Below are 24,257 nucleotides of genomic sequence, written 5' to 3'. Positions count from 1 at the left end.
TCTTCTCCTAATCATCTGCCGGTGCATCAGCTTCGCTTGTAAATCTTTTTAAAGACAGACCCTTATTTGCTTATTTTTCTATGTAACTGTCACTAAAACCTCCCAAACATTCCAACAGAGTAGAGTTCTCCAGCAACACTGATACTATCTTCCACACGTCTCCGTGACCTCCTGGTCCCCAGGTCCTGCACCCGAGCTGTGACCGGGCTGATGACTCTGTACCCAGGATGCAGCTGTCATCCTGGGACCTTCCTGCACCATCACCCTTTTGTCTGCAACTCATGTCGTCTTCTCTCTTGGTTTACTTTCTTGTCTGGTGGAGAACCCACTTCACTGGCTTCTTGACAAGGGGTACAGAGGAAGTAAATCTGAGACTCTGCCTGTCTGAAAACACCTTCCTTGGACCCCCACCCTTCATGGATAGTTTCAGGAAAGACTTCCAGGTTGGAAAGGACTTTTCATCCGAATTTCGGAGCTGGTGCTCCTAGTGTTACTGTGGAGAAGTCTGAAGCCATTCTAATTCCTGACCGCGCGTGTGGGACCACTTTCTTCTCTCTGGCAGCGTTCCTGATCTTGGAATCTCTCCAGTTTCAATGCTCCACAACATGTCTGCGATCCTGTTTCTCGGCTGTGCTGGGCCCGTGGTAGGAAAACTCTCTTAACCTGAAGAGTCATGTCCATTAGGTCCAGAAATGACTCATGTGTTACTCGTCTCAGAATTTTCTGCCCTCTTCATTCTTTCTAGACATCCCATTTCAGATATTGGACCTCGAATTGATCCTCAAATTCTTTCTCCTCCCCTATTTCCATCTCTTTGTCTTTTTGTTCTACTTTCTGTTAGTTTCCATTTTTCTCTCTCAAATCTACTATTGATTTTTATTTCTATAACATTCTGAATTTCCAAGAACCCTTTTTATTCTTCAAAGTTTCCTTTTTTGCAGTACCCTATTACTGTTAAACACATACATCTTCTCTTATCTCTGAGGATACTTATTTTCTAACGTTTTCCTTCTACTCCCTACATTGTTTCCTGCAGCGATTTTTTCTTCTTTTTTTAGGTGAGGGCTTTCTTCTAACGTCTCCTCATCCCTGATGTCTGTGAACACAGGGGGACACTACAAGCAGACTAGAAGATCTGTGGGCGGGGCAAAGCTCGTCACCGTGTGAGAGTCACATCACTGAGGAAGACAGGGCAGCAGGCAGGCATTTTGACAGGGAGAGTCCCAAGGAGCAGCATCTAAAGGTCGTTCGCTAGGGCCACTCAGGTTCCAAAAAGCACCTCCAACCTCCTTCCTGAGAAACGGCTGGACGTCCAGGAGACAGGGTGGGGCAGCTCACCACCCCCGCCCACTCCACTCCCTCCTCCCTCAGCCAGCCGGGCTCTGCTGCCTGCTCCCACCGTCTGAAAGCCTGAGGAACCCTCCTCACCACTAAAGGCTTTGCTCTCCTTCTATCTTTTTTTTCTTTAAAAAAAAAATATGTATCTTTTAAACTTTTTTTTGGTCTCAAGAAAGAAGTTGGTAAACATGTATGGTCAATTTACGAGGTGAAATTCACCACAGGTCTATAAAGTGAGTTTGAAAAGAATGCTAAGAAGTATATTCTAACTGCTTTGGCAACTTGTTCCTCCTTCCTAATCCATTCCAGAGGCACATCTGAAGACGCATTTCAGAAAAGCGCCTGGAGTTATACAACGGTTTCTCCAGAAGAGAATTATTCACTTATAAGAAGTTAACCTGGACTTAAGAATAAATGAGAAATGAATAGCAAAAGCTTAAAGGAGAATTTCAAAAGCAAAGAAATTACACAAATGCAACCTTAGAACCGTTTATTAACCGTCCGTCCACATTAGGACAGGCCAGGGTTCCCCCACGAGGTTGGTTTTAGGAGCTTGGTTACCCTTTTCAGGTCTGCGGAGAGCGGCGACGAGCCGAGGGACAGGCACGGCTCGATGCTGTTCCGGAGCACGGCCAGCGGTGGCCGCGCGCCCCACGGGGACCTCTGCACCTAAGAGAACACACGCTTAGACGGCTCTGCGCTGGGGCTCAGCACCGAACACCAAGAACTTCATGGAAACGAAGAAACACAAGAGTCTGACTTTAAGGTAAAAACCTAGGTATATATGCTTATCAAAAACTACCAAAACGACCAAAATGAAAGGAAGGTCATCTACTGCCCAAATCAAAAAAGAGCAATTTCTCTAAAGCTATAATTCACTAGGTACTTTCTAAAGGGTGTCCTCCGGGAAGCCCCCCATCTAAGGGCTTTCTCTTCTGATCTCAAGTTCAGGGGGAGAAAGAAGAGGGATTTAAAGAGTGAACAGTTTTCTTTCTTTTTTTTAGGGTTGTAATACCTGCTGCAGATCAGAGATTCCATCAGCTCTCAAAGGATCAGGATTTAAAAACTGCAATAATCTGTAAAATAGTTAAAAGGACAATTTGAAGGAAAAAGAACGTTGATCTCTCTTCAATTGAGCTATTACTTTAATTTCGCCTTGACAGGTACAATGAACTACACTTCCCAGGGCACAGCTCTCAGATGACGGCTGGTTCTGTCCTGCCTTGGTCATTGTGATACAAGGCCATGGTGGTCGAGCCAGGCCCCTGCGGCCCGCCTCCCCCTGGACCACCTGCTCTGACCAAGGAGAAGACTGCGTGATCACCAGGTCATCTCATGGTTCTAAGAAACCCACTGCCTCCTTCCTTCTTTGCTGTTTAATCCCGGAACCACAGTGGACTGACAGAGTAACTGACATCGTGTAATCAGTGGGGTCTGAGTAAAGGGCATTTAGCTGAACAGGAGATAAGATACGAACTTCCAATATAAAACTAAAAGGCAAGAGAATATTTCTGGGTTAATTTATCAAGACGTGATTTGATGGATTAAAGAAAGAAATGAGCTGCATGGATAAGGCCAGGTCTTTGGTTCCGAGGAAAATAAGCACTTGTAGCACAACGTTCAGGTAAAAGGTGGAGGGATGCCCCGGGAGGAGGATATGAACTCAGGGGCAGTAACAGCCACCCCCAGATCTGCGGGCTCCGTGGCAGCCTTCAGAGTCCCCAGCCCTGGAACCCCGTGAGGAGCTCCTGCCACGTGAGAGGACATTACAGGAGCACAGAGTGGCCTCTGGGAAGTGGGGCAGCCTGAATGGCTGCATGTCAACACCTCTCCCCGGTCACCGCAGGCCAATGAGTGGATGCAGCACGATCCACCCACTTCTGAACCGCCTTCAACTCCACGTCACTCTGATGGCTTCAGAGCAGCCAGAGTTACTTGGAATGTAAGAGTGCTTTTAGGCTGCTATGGTAAGAAATCATAAAAATTGGTATAAAAATATTTTGTGGATTAAACAAGTATAGAATGAAGTTACTACTCTATTGTTAGCAACTTGTAAGTGAATACATCGTGAATCTGGCAGAACAAAAAAATCCCCACATTCCACACTACAAATAATTAGTTTCTCCAGCAGGTGACAGACCTATAACATCAAAAAACTGGGAAGAAAGCAAACACCAACCCACACAAAATCAACAGCCCCAAAGAGCAACTCCATCTCATTTGTTTCATAAAGCTGGTCACTTCACCAAGAGAATCAGGAAGGGGAGGGAGGAAATGACTATTTACAGTAGAACGAAATTTAAACAGAGAAATCCACCCTAGTCAACAGAAAAGAAAAAACTCACTTCAGAGCCCACAGAAGACACTTTATGTATATTTTTTCATGGGAATGCAGGTTTGAAATTTAATAATAAAATCATATGTAAATTCTTCTTGCTTATACTTTTATTACAATTATTTCAATAAAAAAATCAAGGCCAAGAAAAAATTCGTACTTCACACAGCCATTCTTCTCATTGTATTCTTTCTTCTCAGCCAATCTAAGTGATTTCTCATTTGCCTTCTGACATACAGCTCTAGAAATCAAAAACATTTATTAAAATTTTGGAACCCATTTACCCCAATCCTGAAAACATCTTTATTTTCTGTGAGAAAATTTAAGAAGTGCCCCTGAGGAATAAGCTGATCTATGTAAGTAAGTTCACGTGAGAACTGAAGCCGAGCCCTGTAAGCATGCAGACCACTGTGACAGCTCCGGCGCTCACCAAGCAAGTGAGCCCACCGCAGCCTCTCTCCTGCTGGCCGCAACCAGAAACTCTGGATAAGGCACAAAACCACCACGGAGAGAAGTCAAAACACCAAAAACACCAGAATCATGGAGAGCTTCTGGGCTTTCATCTTCCTCCATCTCTCAGTGTTGACCTGAGCGACGCTGGCCAGACACTTGGAACTGTGTAGGGAGCGTAGACATCAAAAACTCTGAGAGAAACCCTCTATTTCAAGCCAGAGAACAGGGAGGAGGAGCCCAAAACCAGAGTGTGGGGGATCCCAGCTGACTTTTTCTTGTCTTCTCTCCTGGCGCCCCCCCCCCCCCACCCCCAAGGCCAGCTCTACCCACGGAGCCACAAGCTGCACTGGCAACAGCAGTGCAGTCCCCTGAAACCCGAGAGAAGACCTCTCTCTCCCCCAGGGGAGCTGGGAAACGGGGACCCCACGGGCCAAAGCCTGCGTGGGGAAAATCTCCATCTTTTCTTCTCTCATTTCTATTGCTGTTTTGCTCCACGAACAGCCCCAATCACACAGAACCGCATGGCAGTTTCTCCAAGAGAAACCATCTACCTGGCCAGAGCAACAAGCAGAGGGAGCATCAGAGGGCGGTGAAGGTGAGGAAAGTCCTGGAAAAAAAGAGAGCAAGAGCCAGAGGAGAAGGGGGGCCCTTATCTCTGTTTATGATCCAACACAAGTCCAGGCTCGGCCCAAGATGAGCGTATTCAAAACACACCCAGCGCAGCAGCACGCCCGGAAAGACCGGGAACAGAGCTCACGCTGCAGTCCGCATCCGCAGAAAGTGAGACAGAATGTGAGGTCTGAACCTCGGGGAGCTGTTGACCTCCTGCTGAAACAAACAACAAAATCAACTTTCTCCAGAGGATTTTAACAGAAACCTGTCTCTCACCATAATATTCGAAATACCCAGAATACAACCCAAAATTACCCAACACACAAAGAACCAGGAGAATCAGATCAACTGTCTAGGGAAACAATGATCAGCAGGTGCCAACCCCAAGATGGCTCGGACGTGGGAATCATCAAACGCTTGTAAGCAGCATTATGACTATGCTCCACGGGAAAAGGAAAGGTGAGCACGCTTGGATGGAACGATAAAAGTTCTCACCAAAGAAATATAAACTACAAAAAAATCAAATAAAAACTTTAGAACTGAAAAATATAATACATCAAATAAAAAATTCACTGGATGACCTCAATAGCAATGAAGATGACAGAAGAGTGAGTTAAGTTAAAAACAGACCAGGAGAATGACTAATCTGAAAAAGAGCAAGAAAAAAAGGTTGAAAAGATGAACAAAGCCTCGGACCTTTTGGACAACATCAGAAAGTCTGACATTCGTCTCATCAGTCTCAAAAGGGGAGGAGAAAAGAGATGAGTGCAAAAAATAACAGCTGAGTACTTCCCAAATTTGATGAAAGACAGAAACCTACAAATGAAGAAACTTAATGAAGCCCAAGTAGAAGAAACACGAGAGAAACTACACTAAGGCATATAATAATTAAATTGCTCAAACCAGTAATAAAGAGAAAATCTTAAAAGCAGCGAGAGGAAGAAGATATGTTGCAAATAGAGGAACAAAGAAAAAGACGACAGTGGGTTCTGCATTGGGAACAACGCAAGCAAGCAGAGAGTGGAGCAGTATCTTTAAAATACAGGGAGAAAAGAATTGTCAACCTAGAACTCTATACCTACAAAAAATAGTTTCTCAAAAATGAAGTGGAAATAATTTTTCCGATATACAAAAGCTGAACCAATTCATCACCAGCAGACCCACAATACAAGAGTGAACGAAGATTTTGAAGTAGAAGGAGAGAGACCAGAAGGCAACCTGGATCAACGCAAAAAGCAGAGAGCACTGATGGTAACTACAAAGGTAAAGATATGGGATATTTTTCCTACTGTTTGTTTAAATCTCTCTAAAAGATAACTGGCTGTTTAAATACAAATGATAATAGATTCTAGCATTTATAACAAATGTGTCAATCAAATGTATGCCGACACTAGCATAGAGTCCAGGAGGCGGGAGAAATGGAAGGACCCCACTTTAAGATCTTACACAACATGTGAAGTGGTCTAATATTACGGCCTTTCTGCGCTCTCATTAACATCACTCATGTGCATCTTGATGAGGACAGACTACCAGTCAAAGCCTTTGGAACTCATCTTCAGCAAACCATCCCTGGCCTTCCACCAGCTTGTACTGCCACCTGGCCTACATTTACCCACCCTTTACATCAAGACAACTTTGTTGGACCTGCCTTACTGAAACAACCTTGCCTGATAAGGCAACAAGGAAACTAGAGCCATGATGTTTTTGGTCAATTGTGCCTGCTAACCATTTGTCACAACGTTTTTCTTTTAAATTAATATATATTTAATCAGAATTTCCAGGGCCATTCTTCTTTTTTTTTAATTAAATACTTTCCTATCATCAGTCTTATGGAACAATACTTATACTTAAGTCTCTAGTCAATTCCACTGAACGTTCAAATCGTACCTTGCTGCTGGTATATCTGGGTCAGCGTATATGGTGATGCCTCTTTTTGTTGGCCAGTACACTGAAGATTCAACACACTGCAAAAAAATATTTTTCAGAAAGAGTCTGTAGGCCAGCAAGATATATATTCTTGAGGAACCAAAACTCCATGGGAATTCTTCTCACAACAATCACCTCGGATAATTTTCAGACAACACAGATACGGAGAGACAAAGCAGTGGAAAGTTCATCACGCCACTGCCAAATCCACTAGTTTGAAGCGTCCCAGCTGCGGGCAGCTGGCATTTCAGACAGTCAGTGCTTACGTTGTCCTGTAATTACTTCCCTCTGTCTGGTCAAAGGGACTGAGGGCCAGGTTAGACTTGAACTTAACTGTTAGAGTGTCCTATAATCTCAGATGGTCACACCCTTGTTAAAGTGAGAATACCCAATTTTGTAGAAGAGCCACTAGGCCAAGAACGAGGGCTTGTCAAGAGAGGAGCAGGAGTTACCTTGTTCTTTTGAAACACAGCAAACATGCAAACTCTATTTTTTCATGAATGAAACTATCACAGCCAGGGATTTTTTCTGCGTGTGAGGAAGACTGGCCCTGAGCTAACATCTGCTGCTAATCCTCCTCTTTTTGCTGAGGAAGACTGGCCCTGAGCTAACATCCACTGCCAGTCTTCCTCTGTTTGGTATGTGGGATGGGATGCTGCCACAGCACAGCTTGATGAGCAGTGTATAGGTCTGTGCCCAGGACGCGAACCCGCACACCCCAGGCCGCTGAGGCAGACCGTGCAAACTTAACCACTACGTCACCAGGCCAGCCCCACATAGCCAAGGATTTTTAACAGAAAACATATTTTTGGTTACCAGTAGATTTTAAAGGAGAATATTTTAAAATCAACATTATATGAACTTTATATCTAATAAACATTTAAAAATACAACCTTATTTACATCTTTTAAAGAGATGCACTGTTGTTTCTTTTCAGATTTCTTTTTAGGTGAATCTCTCAATGAATCCATATTACATTTTATTGTTTTATCTGCAAAATAAAAATAGTGATATAAAAGCTATCTTAGAAAATATTAATAAATAGAAAATAGGACAAAAAGGATTATAAAGTACTATCATAAAATCTTAATACACAAAATTATTACAGAATAGAGTTTTGTATTAAACCTTACTTGAGAGGATTAAATTTAAAAATTTTGTTTAAACTCTTATAATATATTTAAAAAAATGTTTTAAAAATTCCTTTACTGGCTTACTAAGAATTAAACATAATTTATTTTCCCAGCTTGGCAGACTATATTTTCCAAAGAGGGCCACAACATGTCTCCCAACACACATGCTTTTGTTACGAGGCGACTGACACTGTTCCTCAAGTGAGGAGCTCTCTACACCTTTCCCATGAGCGTGGTGGGCTTGTTTACAACATGGAAGTGGGGTCGTGGGGCTCCTAAAGCTAGACTGCAAAAATGCCATGTATTTATGACTTTCTCTCTTGGACTCTCACTTCTGAAACCCAGCCACCATATTGTGAGGAAGCCCAAGCTACTACACGGAAAGGCCACTATCAGTATTTCAGATGACAGCCCCAGCTGACGTCCCAGCCAAAAGCCAGCATCAACTGCCAGACGTGTGACTGAATGAGTCTTCCAATGACTCCATCTGTTTAGTCCCCATCAGCCTTCAAGTCTTCCCAGCTGAGGCCCCAGGTGCTGTGGAACAGAGACAAACCCTTCCTGCTGTGCCCACCCTGAATTCCTGACCACAGAATCCAGGAGCATTATAAAACGGTTGATTTACACCACTAAAAACTATAAAATGTTTGTTACACAGTGCTAATAACCAGAATACCAACTATAACTCAGTTTCAGAAATGGCTCAGGATCACAGTTGTGCATCTCACTTCTTAACAGCACAGTAGATACAGACGGTGTTAGAAAAACAGGCTGAATCTGAATAACCAGAGGGTGGAAAAATCTAAAGCAGACTGTTGCAAACACCCTTCTCCTCTGGGCCTAAATACAACTTTTGGAAAGTGACAGCAGTCATTTAGTGAATAATATGGATAATCAAGCTGGGTAGTTACACTTGGGTAAAAACAAGTGTGACTTCAAAGAAAAGAAAAGAAAAGAAATTCAACCCAGAAATCATTTATCAGGGAACTAGAGGCAATTCTGGAAAAGTGCTCAGTCTAAGTATCAATAAGAGAAACACAAATTGAAATGATGAGGTACACCTTTCACCTATTAAATAACATAAATCACTGAAATAAAGCGTAACACTGGAAATGCAAGATGATATCATAAACTGGCCTAATCCTTCTTTAGAGTAATTTGGAGCCCATGTCATGTGATCTTGGGGTCTGGAATTACATTATCTCTTCAGGGTGTGACAGCCAAAGACACAAACGGATCTGGAGGCTGGAGCGCAGATGAAATCCGCTGAAAGAAAATGTTCACACAATATGAGCTTTCAAACAAAATCACCAAGTCCACAAAGTAGTTCAATGACATCATAAACTTTAAAAAAAACCTCACAAAGTTTTGTGAGGGGTGGAGGCTGACACCTGCAGAAATGGACATAAGACAGCAGTCTGAAAAGGACTCTGAAATAAAGCTGCTCAAGACAGCCAAGAAGTGAAAAATGGAATAGCATTCATGAAACAAAAGAGGCAGATCGGAAAAGACAGGCAGACATAAAAAAAGAACCAACCAGAACTCTACACAACAAGAAATGGTCATCAAATTGAAAACTCAAAAGATGGAGTAAACACCAGGCAGGAAGCAAAAAAAAAAGATGATAATTTAAATAATTAAATTAAGACAATCTCTCAGAAATCAGTTCAGAGTAATAAAAAAAATACAAAAAAGAAGCTAAGAAAAATGGATGATAGAGAAACACTAATCTATGTCTAAAGATCAGGAGGAGGGAGAAAAAGATCTTTGAAAACATTAACAGCTAACACAGGCATACTTCATTTTATTACGCATCTCAGATGCTGCATTTTTTACAGGACCCTCCACCAGCAAGAAGATTATGAAGGCTCAGGTGATGGTTAGCATCTTTGGCAAAAAAGTACTCTTTAATTAAGGTACGTACATTGTTTTTAGACATAATGCTACTGCACACTTTAATAGACTACTACTACTAATTTACCACCGCAGTGTAAATATAATTTTTATATGCACTGGGAAACCAAAAAATTCATGTAATTTTCTCTATTGTGATATTTACTTTATTGCAGTGTTCTGGAACCAAACTCACAACATCTCCAAGGTGTGCCTATACTTTCAGAAGCTCAAGTTAGACATGAATTCTCTAAGCGAAAAATTCCAAGTGTTAACAGAATAAATTTTGCACCATCCACTCTTAGACACGTTGTAAAGAAACGGCAGAATAGCAAGGAGAAAGAGAAAATCTAAAAAGTCAATTGACAGAACATACCAATTACTTACAAAAGGATAACCAACAGATTGACAGATTAGAACAAAATGAAATAATATCTTCAATGTTGAAGGAAAATAACTAAGAACCTAGAACACCGTATCTAGTTTAACTATTACCATATTTTAACATATAGTACCCACAGCCCCTACTGAAAGAACTACTAAACTATGCACTTGAGGAAGAAAAAAATAAACCAGTAGTGCAATAATAATCCTAATGATATTGATAACCAACATTTACTCAGTGCTTATTATGCATCAGAACTATTCTAAATGCTTTATATGAATTAATTAATTGAATTCTATGTGATAGGCATTATGGAATTACTTTATTCAATCTTATATGGTTCCTATATGGTAGGATTATTTCCTCCTTTTTCAAATAAGGAAAATGAGGCACAGAGAGGTCAAATGACTTACCTATGTTTATTCAGCTAATAAACAGCAAATGTGGAACTCAAACCCAAGCAGTTCAGCTCCAAAGAACTTAAAAACTGAATGTAAAATATATATGAACAATAACAAGTTAAAACTACAATTCTAGACAATAGTGAGAACAGAAATGGAAGGGGAAGTTTAGAAAAGAAAGACTCCTAGTCTAAGATAACAGAACCCCTAAGTTTTAGCTGGGCATCTAGCAATCCAAAAGAAGGACAACATCTCCCAGCCCTTCCTCCCCCAAGAACATGGGTACAGGAGGAAGTTCTGGTCAGAGAAGTGGAAGCAGAAGAATTGTGTGTAACCTCTGTATCATGCCACCCTTTCTTCTTTCCCTCTTTTCCTTAACTAGCTGGACAGACTGGAGACAAAGTGATAAATCATTGTACAACATGAGCATGGCACCAAAACCCTAAGGATGGCAGTACCAACAAGACAGAAAGGGCCTGGACCCCTGAGCACCTACCTGCACTTTTAGGACATGGTGGAGAGTTAAACTTCTTTCTTGTTTCAAAAGAGGAGTGGGGAGGGAGAGAGGGAGAGACAGGGGAGAGAGAAGAGAGGGCGAGAGGGAGAAGGAGAGAGAAAGAGACAGAGAGAGAGAGAGAATTAACTATTTAGTTAAAAATGATAATCTATTGTGGGCTTTATAACATGTAGAATTAAAACATATGACAGCATATCAACCACACTACAATAATAGTAGGGGACCTCAATACCCCATTAACACCAATGGATAGATCATCCAGACAGAAAGTCAACAAGGAAATTGTAGATTTAAATGAAAACTAAACCAGATGGACTTAATAGATATATAGAGAACACTCCAGCCAAAAATAGCAGGTTATGCATTCTTCTAAAGGGTGCATGGAACATTCTCAAGGATAGACCATATATTGGGAAACAAAGCAAGCCTCAATAAATTTAAGAGGATTGAAATAATATCAAGCATCTTTTCTGACCATAATACTATGAAAGTAGAAATCAATTACAAGAATAAAGCTGGGAAAAGGGCAAAGATGTGGAGATTAAACAACATGCTACTCAACGACCAATGGATCATTGAAGAAATCAAAGTAGAAATCAAATATTATCTGGAGACAAATGAAAATGAAAACACACCATAACAACTCATTTGGGATGCAGCAAAAGCAGTCCTAAGAGGGAAATTCACTGCAATACAGGCTCACTTCAATAAACAAGAAAAATCTCAAATAAGCAATCTCAAACTACGCCTAATTGAATTAGAAAAAGAAGAACAAACAAAGCCCAAAGTCAGCAGAAGGAGGGAAATAATAAAAATTAGAGCAGAAATAAATGAAATCAAAACAAAAAAGACAGTAGAAAGGATCAATGAAACAAAGAGCTGGTTCCTCAAGAAAATAAACAAAATTGACAATCCCTTAGCTAGATTAACTAATAAAAAAAGAGAGAAGACTCAAATAAATAAAATCAGAAATGAAAGAAGAGAAATTACAATGGCTACCAAAGAAATACAAAAGATTATAAGAGAATACTATGAAAAACTATATACCAACAAATTGGACAACCTAGAAGAAATAGATAAATTCTTAGACTCTTACAACCTCCAAAAATTGAATCAAGAAGAAATAGAGAATCTGAATAGACAACTCACAAGTAAAGAGATTAAAACAGCAATCATAAACCTCCCCAAAAATTAAAGTCCAGGACCAGACAGCTTCTCTGGAGAATTCTACCAAACATTCAAAGAAGATTTAATACCTATCCTTCTCAAACTATTCCAGAAAAGTGAGGAAGATGGAGCATTTCCTAACATACTCTAAGAGGTCAACATGACCCTGATCCCAAAACCAGACAAGGACAACACAAAGAAGGGAAACTACAGGCCAGTATCAGTGATAAACATAGATGCAAAAATCCTCAACAAAATACTGACAAACCGAATACAGAGATACATTAAAAAGATCATACACCATCATCAAATGGGATTTACACCAGAGAGACCCAAATGGTTCAAAACCTGCAAGTCAACCAATGTGATAGATGACATGAACAAAATGAGGAACAAAAACCACATGACCATCTCAATAGACACAGAGAAAGCATTGGACAAGATCCAACATCCATTTATCATAAAAACTCTCAATAAAATGGGGATAGAAGGAAAGTACCTCAACATAATAAAGGCCACATATGACAAACCCACAGCCAACATCATACTCAGGGGGAAAAATTGAAAGCCATCTCTCTGAGAACAGGAAGAAGACAAGGGTGTCCACTCTCACCACTCTTATTCAACATAGTACTGGAAGTCTTGGCCAGAGCAATTAGTCAAAAAAAAGAAATAAAAGGAATCCAAACAGGCAATGAAGAAGTGAAATTCTTGCTGTTTGCAGATGACATGATCTTATATATAGAAAGCCCTAAAAAATCCATCAGAAAGCTACTAGAAGTAATCAACAAGTACAGCAAAGTTGCAGGGTACAAAATCAACTTACATAAATCAGTAGCATTTCTATACTCTAATAATGAACTAACAGAAAGAGAAGTCAACACAATTCCATTCACAATTCCAACAAAAAGAATAAAATACCTTGGAATAAATTTAACCAATGAAAACTATAAGACTTTCCTGAAAGAAACTGATACAAAGAGATGGAAAGACATTCCATGCACATGGATTGGAAGAATAAACATAGTTAAAACGTCCATACTACCTAAAGCAATCTACAGATTCAATGCAATCCCAATCAGAATCCCAATGACATTCTTCACAGAAATAGAACAAAGAAAAGACCCCAAATTGCTAAAGCAATCCTGAGAAAAAAGAACAAAGCTGGAGGCATCACAATCCCTGACTTCAAAATATACTACAAAGCTACAGTAATCAAAACAGCATGGTACTGATACAAAAACAGGCACACAGATCAATGGAACAGAATTGAAAGCCCAGAAATAAAACCACACGTCTATGGACAGCTAATCTTTCACAAAGGAGCTGAGAAAACACAATGGAGAAAGGAAAGTCTCTTCAACAAATGGTGTTGGGAAAACCAGACAGCCACATGTAAAAGAATGAAAATAGACCATTCTTTTATGCCATTCACAAAAATAAACTCAAAATGGATCAAAGACCTGAAACCATAAGACTTCTGGAAGAAAATATAGGCAGTACACTCTTTGACATCAGTCTCAAAAGGATCTTTTCAGACACCAGGTCTTCTCAGACAAGGGAAACAATAGAAAGAATAAACAAATGGGACTTCAGCAGGCTAAAGAGCCTCTACAAGGCAAGGGAAAACAGGATTGAAACAAAAACACAACGCACCAACTGGGAAAAAATATTTGCAAATCATATATCCGATAAAGGGTTAATCTCCATAATATATAAAGAACTCACACAATTCAACAACAAAAAATCAACCAACCTGATCAAAAAATGGGCAGGGGATATGAGCAGACATTTCGCCAAAGAACATATACAGATGACCAACAGGCACATGAAAACATGCTCATCATCACTGATCATCAGAGAAATGCAAATCAAAACTACACTAAGATAGCACCTTACATCCGCTAGAATGGCTAAAATAACCAAGACAAAAAATAACAAATGTTGGAAAGGTTGTTGAGAAAAAGGGACCCTCATATACTGCTGGTGGGAATGCAAACTGGTGCAGCCACTATGGAAAACAGTATGGAGATTTCTCAAAAAGTTAAAAATAGAACTACCATACGATCCAGCCATCCCACTACTGGGTATCTATCCAAAGAACTTGAAATCAGCAATTCCAAAAGTCCCATGCACCCCAATGTTCATTGCAGCATTATTTACGATAGCCAAGACATGGAAGCAACCTAAATGCCCATCAACTGATGACTGGATAAAGAAGATGTGGTGTATATATATATATATATATATATACAATGGAATACTATTTAACCATAAAAAAGGATAATACTGTCCCATTCACAACAACATGGATGGACCCTGAAGGTATTATGTTAGGCAAAATAAGCCAGACAGAGAAAGACAAACACCATATGATTTCACTCATATGTGGAAGATAAACAAACACACGGACAAAGAGAACAGACTAGTGGTTACCGGGGGGGAGGGGAACGGGGAGTGGGCACGAAGGGTGAAGGGGAGCACCTGTAAGATGACTGACAGACAACAATGTACGATTGAAATTTCCCAGGGTCGTAAGCTATCATAACCTCAATTAAAAAGAAAACATGACAGCAATGGAACATAGGTGGAGAGAGAGAAAATGGAAGCCCACTGTTGTAAGCTCTGACCTTATACATGAAGGGCCCTAAAATTATTTAAAGGCAGAACAGGAGGAGTAAAAATGTATTCTACAAACCCTACAGCAACCACTAAGAGTACAAAACACAATGTTACAGCTAATGAGCTAACAAAGGACAGAACACGGAAGCATAAAAGGTACTAATTAAAAAGAAGTCAGAAAAATAGGGAAAAGGGAACAAAGAACAGATGGGACAAACAGATAACTAATAGTAAGATGGTACTTTTAAACCCAACAACATCAATAAATTACATTAAACATAAATTATTTAAACAATCCAATTAAGGGGCTGGCCTGGTGGCGCAGTGGTTAAGTTTGCACACTCCACTTTGGCAGCCTGGGGTTCGCATGTTCGGATCCCAGGCGTGGACTTACACACTGCTTATCAAGCCACATTGTGGCAGCATCCTACATAAAATAGAGGAAGATGGGCACAGATGTTAGCTCAGCGACAATCTTCCTCAAGCAAAAAGAGGAGGATTGCCAACAGATATTAGCTCAGGGCCAAACTTCCTCATAAACTCCCCCTCAAAAAAGATCCCATTAAAATGCAAAGATTGACAGACTGGATTAGAAAGCAAGACCCAATGTATGCTGCCTACAAAGAAACCCCTTGAAATATAGAGACAATAGGTTAAAAGTAAAAGGAGAGAAAAAGCTATACTATGCTACATTAATCAAAAGAAATCTGGAGTAGCTACATTAAAATTAGACAAAGTAGACTTTAGATCAAAGAATATTATCTGAGATAAAGAGAGTCACTTAATAATGACACAGGTCAATTCATCGAGAGGACATAAAAATTCTAAATCTTTGTGTTCCTAAATAACAGAGCTTCAAAATACATGAAGCAAAACCTGATGGAACTGAAAGGAGAGAGAAATAAAACAATCACACGGTTGCAGATTTTAACACCTCTCTCTCAATAGTTGATAGAACAGTTGACGGAAAATCAACACAGACAGAGACGACTCGAATGACACTATGGACCCATGTGCCCTAAGTGACATTTCTACGTCCTCTACCCAACAACAGCAGAACACATATTCTTCTCAAGTACACACACAACGTTTTTCTAGAGAGACCATATTCTGGGGTCATAATACAAGTCTCAATAAACTTTAAGACTCAAATCATACAGATACAGGATACTAACCTGAGAATCCGGGACAATTTAAGGAGTCAATAAAGACAGACAAGGTAAGTAGAAAAAAGAAAAGCAACTGGAAGCTCCAAGAAGAAATAAACGCTGTAACCTTGTATTTATCAACCTTAAATTTAACAACTCCACTCACCCTCCGGCTTTGGTTCTGGCCTGGGAGGAGGCTGGAACTCGCCACTCACTGTAACAAGCGAAAAGCCGGTCAAACTCTTCTTAGATCTGACAGAAAATGAGGTCACAGGCAAACTGCCTTCCCCCACAGTGGCGGGACAGACAGGCACACACAGAGAAGCACAGGCGACCCGAGCAGAAACCGCCCTGGGAACGAGCACAGGAACAGGAGAACCTGAACCGCAAGTGACATGCTGCTGGAGGCTCCGCGGGGAAACGGGAGCGAAAAACTGCAGGACCCCCAACACACACACGCTTTTGTGACTTTACCTTCTGGAGCTCCACCAGGGTCTCACAGCGGAGATCATAGGAAAATTCCCTTAGGCTTCCAGGAGGCGGAGGCAGGGCATCTGTTCTTCTTAACAAGGCCTGCCCTCAGGACAAACTAACCAGAGCCTGAACCATTGGGGTTTTATCAGACTAACCTCCCTGTGGGAAGGGAAATACCCAACTCGATCCCCGCTAGCCAGCCTGCCCTTCCTAAGGCAGGAGAAGTGGAGGACTGAAAAGCACATGAGACGGTCACAGCCCAGAATCACAGGCTCGAAAAGACTGAGACGTCATCACAGCACTACAGAACCCTTCTCCTCCGCCTACAGCTTACCACCATATCACTAAAGGCCTATTTACCAGAGCTCCTTTCACTCAGTATTTCATGTCTGGCTTTAAGCTAAAAAATTACAAGGCACACCAAAGGGCAAAAGACACAGTTTGCAGAGCCAAGGCAAGCATCAGAACCAGTCTGAGATATGCAGGGATGTTGGAATTATCACACCAGGAATTTAAAACAGCTATGATCAATAGGTGAAGGGCTCTAGTGGGAAAAGTAAACAATATGCAAGAACAGATGGGTCACAGAAGCAGAGAGATGGAAATGCTAAGAAAGAAACACGAAGAGAAAAACGCCCTAACAGAAATGAAGAATGCCTTTGGCGGTTGAGCAGTAGACTGCGCTCAGCTGTGGAGAGCCTTCAAGCTGGAGGATATGTGCATTAGAGAAGGAGGCAGGGAAGGCAAATTAAAACTTCTTCTTTTTTAAAATTTATCTAATAGATAACAGTTTGTTTGAATAATAATAAAAACAATGCATTCGATTATTGATTATTTATGCTTATATATGTGTGTGTGTATGCCTATGTATGCTTAGGTATAAGTGAATTGAATGACAACAGTGATACCAGGAACAGGAGGGAGGAAGCAGGAATATTTGGTTATTATAAGGCATCTGTGCTGCCTGTGAAGAGGCGTAATGCTATCTGAAAGTGGACTTGGACCGGTTGTAAATGCATATTGCAAACCATAAGGCAATTATTTAAAAAAGGGAAAAAAAAAGAAGTATAACTGATATGTTAAGAAAGGAAAGAAAACAGAATTACATAACATGCTCAACTAAAACCACAAATGGCAAAGACTGGAAGACAAAAATAGGAACAAAAAATAAGGGGAATGAATAGAAAACAGTAACAAATATGGCAAAGATTAATCCAACTAAATCAATAATCACTTTAAATGGCAATGGTCTAAATACACCAAATAAAAGACAGAGATTGTCAGAGGGGAGAAAAAACAAGACCCAACTATATGTTGTCTACAAGAAACCCACTTTAAAGATAAAGACACATACAGATTAAAAGAAAATGGAGAAAGATATGCCATGCTGACACTAATCAAAGAAAACTGAAGTAGCTATGTTAATTTCAGACAGAGCCAACTTCGGAACAAGGGAAATTATGAAGAACAGAGGCATTACATAATGATAAAGGAGTCAGTTCTCTGAGAAAACATAACAATTCTTAACTTGTATATGCCTAACAAGAGAGCATCAAAATATGTTAGGCAAAAACTGATAGAATTCCAAGGAGAAATAAAAGAGTCCACTATAGTAGTTGGAGACTTCAACATCCGTCCATAAGAAATGAGCAGATCCATCAGGCAGAAAAGCAGTAAGGATATAGTTGAATTCAACAGCACCATCAATCAACTGGATTTAATTGATATTTACAAACTACTTCATCCAGCAGCAGAGTACACCCTGTTCTCAAGCTCAAATGGAACATACACAAAGATAGACCACATCCTGGACCACGATCACATCTTAACAAATTTAAAAGAACAGAGATTATACAATGTATGGTCTCAGACCACAATGGAATTAAACTAACTCAATAACAAAAAGATAGCTGGAAAATCCCAAAGCACTTGGAGATTAAACAACACACTTCTAAATAATACATGGATCAAGAAGAAATTTCAGGAGAAATTTTTAAATATTTTGAACTAAATGAAAAAAATAATAAAACATCAAAATTTGTGGAATGCAGTGAAAGCAGTGCTTAGAGGGCAATTTACACCATTAAATGGGTATATCAGAAAAGAAGAGCTAAAATCAATAATATAAGCTTCCACCTTAGGAAACTAGAAAAAGAAGAGTAATTAAATCCGTAGTAAACAGAATAAAAGAAACAATAAAAATTAGAGCAAAAATCAATGAAACTGAAAGCAGGAAAACAATCAAGAAAATCAATAAAAGCAAAAGCAGGTTTGTAGTAGTCTGCTGGAGCTGCCGTAACAAAATACCATAACCTGGTGGCTTAAACACAGAAATTTATTTTCTCACAGTTCTGGAGGCTGGGAAATCCACAACCAAGGTGCCAGCTTATTTGGTTCCTGGTGAGAGCTCTCTCCCTGGCTTGCAGACAGCTGCCTTCTTGCATATCCTCAGATGGCAGACAGAGGGCGCTGGTATCTTTTCCTCCAGCCCTATTGGATTAGGTCTCCACTCTTAAGACCTCACTTAGCCTAATTACCTCTTAAAGACTCTATCTCCAAAGTGGTTAGGGCTTCAACATACAAATTTTGAGGGCACACATAGTGTGGTTCTTTGAAAAGATCAATAAAATCAATAACCCTCTAGCCAGGCCAACTAAGAAAAAGATGATACAAATTACTAATATCTAGTATTACTAATATCTATTTCTATTAATAGAAATAAAAGGAGGGGCTGGCCCCGTGGCCGAGTGGTTAAGTTCGCGCACTCCGCTGCAGGCGGCCCAGTGTTTTGTTGGTTTGAATCCTGGGCGTGGACATGGCACTGCTCGTCAAACCACGCTGAGGCAGCGTCCCACATGCCACAACTAGAAGGACCCACAACGAAGAATATACAACTATGTACCAGGGGACTTTGGGGAGAAAAAGGAAAAAAATAAAATCTTAAAAAAAAAAATAGAAATAAAAGGAGAGATATCACTACAGATCCCATAAACACTAAAAGGATAATAAAGTAATCCTATGAACAACTGTATCCCTATAAATTTGATGACCTAGATGAAAATTGACCAATTTCTTGAAAGACACAATCAGGCAAAACTCACACAAGAAGAAATAGAAAATCTGAATAGGCCTATATCTATTAAAGAAATTGAACCATAATTAATAACCTTCCAAAACAAAACGCAGTAAGCCTCCTGGTGAATTCTATCAAATATTTAAGGAAGAAATCATACCAATTCTCTATAATGTCTTCCAGAAGACAGAAGCAGAGGAAATGCTTCCTAACTCATTCTATGAGGCCAGTATTATTACTCTAATACCAAAACAAGAGAAAAATGTTACAAGAAAACAAAACTGCAGACCAATATCTCTCGTGAACAATGCAAAATCCTCAACAAAATATTTGCAAACTGAATCCAAAAATGTATAAAAAGAATTATAAATCATGACCAAGTGGGGTTTATCCCAGGTATGCAAGGCTGGTTCAACATTAGAAAGCCAATAAATGTAATCCATCACATTAATAATTTAAAGAAAAAAATCACATAATCATAACAATAGATACAGAAAAAAATCTGACAAAATCCGACAACTATTCGTTGTCGATAAAAACTCTCAACAAACCAGGAATAGAGGAAAACTTTCTCAAATGGATAAAGTGTATCTACAGAAATCTACAGCTAAAATCATACTTCATGACGAGAAGCTGGACACTTTCCTGCTGAGATCAGGTACAAGGCAAAGATGTCTCCTCTTGCCACTCCTTTTCAACATTGTACTGGAAATCCTAGCTTACGCAACATGACAAGAAAAGGAAATAAAAGGTACAGATCGGGAAGGAAGAAACAAAACAGTCTTTGTTTGCAGACGACATGATCATCCAAGTAGAAAATCTGAAAAGAACTGACCAAAAAACTCCTGAAACTACTAAGCAATTATATCAAGGTAGCTGGCTACAAGGTTAATATACAAAATCAATCGTTTTCCTATTTAACAGCAATGAACAAGTAGAAGTTGAAACTAAAAACACAATATCATTTACATTATTCCCCGAAATGAAATACTTGGGGATAAATTGAAAAAATATCTACAAGATCTAATGAGGAAAACTACAAAACTCTGATGAGCAAAATCAAAGAAGAGCTAAATAAATGGAGAGATATCCCATGTTCATGGTTAGGAAGACTCAATATTGTCAACATGTTAGTTCTTCTCAATTTGATCTATGTATTCAATGCAATTCCAATCAAAATCCCAGGAAGTTATTTTGTGGGTACTGACAATCTGACTTTAAAGTTTATAAGGAGAGGCAAAAGATCCAGAATAACCAATACAATACTGAAAGAGAAGAACAAAGTTGGAGGACTGATAAACCCAACTTTAAGACCTACCATAAAGCTCCAGTAACCAAGACAGTGCGGTTTTGGACAAAGAATAGACAAACAGATCCATGAAACAGAATACAAAGTCCAGAAATAGACACACATAAATATAGTCAGCTTGTCTTTGACAAAGGATCAAAGGCAATACGATGGAGAAAACATGGTCTTTTTAACAAAGGGCGCCAGAAAAACTAGATACCCACTTGCAAAAAAATCAGTCTAGACATAGACCACACATTCTTCAGAAAAATCAACTCACAGTGGATCACAGATCTAAATGTAAAACAAAAATTTATAAAACACCTAGAGAATAACATAGCATAAAATATAAATTATCTTGGGTACGGTGATGACTTTTTAGGTACAACACCAAAGGCATGATCCATGAAAGAAGTAATTGATGAGATGGACTTCAGTAAAATTAAAAACTTCTGTTCTGTGAAAGAAACTGCTAGGGGAATGAGAAGACGAGCCATGGACAGCCAGAGACTGGGAGGAAAGTTCTGCAAAACATGTGTCTGATAAAGAACTGTTAACCAAACTATACGAAGAACTCTCAAAACTCAACAATAAGAGAGCAAACAACCCGATGAAAAAATAGGCAAAAAGCTCAGAAACTTCACCAAAAAAGATATACAGATGTCAAATAAGCACATGAAAAGATGCTCTACACCATATCATTAGGGAAATGCAAATTAAAACAACAACGAGATAGCACTACACACATATTAGGATGGCCAAAATAAAGAACACTGACGACAGCAAATGCTAGTGAGGACGTGGAGCAACGGCAACTCCCAGCCATTACTGGTGAACACACTCTTACCACACGATCCAGCAACCACACTCCTTGGCATTTACCCAGGTGTGGTGAAAACTTACGTCTACACAAAAACCTGCACACAAATGTTTATAGCAGCTTCATTCATAATTGCCAAAACCTGGAAGCAACCAAGGTGTTTTTCATAAGGTGAACGGATGGATAAACTGTGGGACATCCAGACAATGAAATACTATTGTGTTAAAAAGAAATGAGCTATCAAGCCACGAAAAGACAGGGAGGAGTCTTAAATGCATATGACCAAATGAAAGGAGCCAATTTGCAAAGGCTACATACTGTACGATTCCAACTATACAACATTCTGGAAAAGGTAATAGAAAGACTAGTGTTGCCAGAGAGTAGGGGTGAAGGAGGGATGAAAGGCAGAACACAGGGTATTTTGAGAGCAGTGAAACTACTCTGTATGATACTGTAATGGTGGATATAGGTCATTATACATTTGTCAAAATCCATAGAATGCATAGCACCAAGATTAAACCCTAATGGAGACTATGGACCCTGGGTGACAATGACTGTCAATGTAGGTTCACCAATTGCTCCAGATGTTTCACGTGATGGGAGATGTTGCTAATGAGGGAGGTCACGCATGTGTGGGGACAGGGGGTATATGGGAAATCTCTATACTTTCTGCTCAATTTTGCTGTGTACCTAAAACTTCTCTAAAAAATAAAGTCTATTTTAAAAGGAAAAAAACCCCTCAATCTATAGACAAGAATACAGAACACTAATTATGAGTGCAGATGACCTAAGGGGATCAGCAGACCTAAAGAGTTAGAAAATAATATTAGCAGCTCTTCCCCTTGCGAACAGTTCAGTCCCACTGTTAGGTGGACAGAGAAAAGGGCATGTGAACCGCACCAGCGGGGAAGGAACCCTGGTGACCGAGAGCCCAAACACAGTGAGGTGAGCACATGGCCATGGAGGAGGGGAGAAGCTTGGAGCAAGGTGGCAGAGCCAAGGAGGATGAGGAGGCTGCCTCTGCGAGGGTCAGGGTGGCAGGCTACCCAGTGTGGGATTACAGAACCCAAGAGGGGGTGAGTCTGCGCCCACGTGAAAGGAGGAAGCCCCTCCATGGTGGTTGGGGTGGCGGATGGGTATCGGCCCGCACTGGGAGAGTGACGTTAGGGCATGCGCGGCAAGAGGAGCACACGTGCGCAGAAGGGATAGTAATGGCGATGCAAGAGCGGTTGATTACAAAGCCGAGAAGAGTAGTTCCTTACACGGAGACTGACCCAATGAGTAATCACAGCAAGGATAATGGGAGGCAGGACACCCACAGTCACAGAAGGGAGTTGCACATTTGGAAAGGCGGAAAACTAGAATAAATCCAGCAGCAGGATTGCAATCGGAAGTATTGGTGTGAACTCCTGGTTTTCAATACAAAGATCATAGATATAAAATAGACACAGACATAAACTAGGTATACACATGTGCACACACACACACACAGTCCCTAGCTCTGTCCCCTCCAAGGGCCTGGGAGCAACAACACCCCAGCAGAAAGCAACACACCTAGCTCCCAGATCTTGGCTTCAAAATGCCATTCTGCATTAAAAGGAACCAGGGCAACTCGGAGAAACAGTTGGTTTCAGGGTTTCAAACAGAAATCCATACTAGTAGGGATTAATTAGCAAACAAAAAGGCATGAGATATTTAAGTTTCATAGTAGTGGCCTACAGATATTTACAAGGGGAAAAGAGTAACTTACAATGGAGAAGACTGGCAGGCTCCACCTTAAATAAGCGATCAAAGTGAATCTCATCAGTAGCGGGACAAATTGAAATTTTGTGTCATCTGATAAGATGGAGTAAGAAGAACGCAGCATCTCTTCTGAGGCATCTCTGACAAAGATGCATAAACTGAATCCTATCGTGACAAAAACATCTGCTACAATTGAGACACATTCTACAAAATAACGGGTCTATAATCTGCAAAAGTGTCTAGGTCATGAAAGTCAAGGAAAGACTGAGGAACATTCCAGACTGAAGGAGGCTAAAGGGACGTGACAGCTAAATGCAACATGTGATGCTGAGCGGCATCTTTCTGCCATAAACGAATTATTGGGACAACTGGCGAAATTTGAATGGCGTCTCCGGGTTAAATGATCACAATGTATCAATGTTAACTTCCTGATTTTGATGGTTATATTGTGAATATTTTTGAAAATATTCTTGTTTCTAGGAAAAACACACTCAGTGCTGGGGAGAGACAAGCTATTCCAGTCAGCAACTTATTCTCAGATAGTTTAGGAAAAAATAGGAAAAAAGTTCTTTGTAACGCTCACCGACTTTTCTGGAAGTTTGTATCATTCTAAAATAAAAAATCTTACTGAGAAAATGAAAGTAAACTCCACGAAAGCAGAGACTCTGTTTCTTTCCCTATGAATTCCAAGAACAGCACTGACACATAGTAGGCACTTCATGAACAGCTGATGAGTGAATACATGTGAACTAGGGGCATGAGCACTAATCTGCCACGGAAGTGAAGACAATGTCTAGAACTGATAAGCCTAGAAACAGTAAAATACAATTATTTTAAAACTTGGAGATAACTGCCAAAATAAACAGCTAAGGGAAAAGAAAGAAAGATTTACCTCTAGGGAACAGCGTAGGGTGAGAAGAGGCTGGACA

General features: G+C 40.1%; 1 protein-coding gene and 1 long non-coding RNA gene across 13 annotated transcripts in view; both read right to left on the bottom strand.

The window, feature by feature from the left end:
- Window positions 1–24,257, bottom strand: part of TDRD12 (tudor domain containing 12) — an 85,445-nt gene that overhangs the window by 34,588 nt on the left and 26,600 nt on the right. For 8 of the 12 annotated variants that reach the window (XR_011422277.1, XM_023649485.2, XM_023649486.2 and 5 more), the window contains 5 exons: window positions 7,558–7,655; window positions 6,626–6,702; window positions 3,834–3,914; window positions 2,354–2,414; window positions 1,900–2,007 (listed from right to left, as the gene is read on the bottom strand). Coding sequence is in view for 10 of the 12 variants with exons in the window: in XM_023649485.2 (XP_023505253.2) it covers window positions 1,900–2,007; window positions 2,354–2,414; window positions 3,834–3,914; window positions 6,626–6,702; window positions 7,558–7,655 (425 nt within the window). In the remaining 2 variants the exon portion in view is untranslated. The remainder of the gene's footprint in view (window positions 1–1,899; window positions 2,008–2,353; window positions 2,415–3,833; window positions 3,915–6,625; window positions 6,703–7,557; window positions 7,656–24,257) is intronic. The other 4 variants (XR_011422278.1, XM_023649487.2, XM_070223998.1 and 1 more) reach the window with 1 other exon arrangement.
- Window positions 10,904–16,688, bottom strand: LOC138915875 (uncharacterized). The gene is made up of 3 exons (XR_011422281.1): window positions 16,405–16,688; window positions 16,097–16,144; window positions 10,904–11,010 (listed from the first exon to the last, which is right to left on the bottom strand). It is a non-coding gene; the product is annotated as an uncharacterized lncRNA (long non-coding RNA).

The sequence above is a fragment of the Equus caballus genome, chromosome 10, assembly GCF_041296265.1.
Source record: "Equus caballus isolate H_3958 breed thoroughbred chromosome 10, TB-T2T, whole genome shotgun sequence".
NCBI lineage: Eukaryota > Metazoa > Chordata > Mammalia > Perissodactyla > Equidae > Equus > Equus caballus.
Note: the sequence above shows the minus strand (reverse complement) of the source record. Positions and strands in the feature narration are given on the sequence as shown.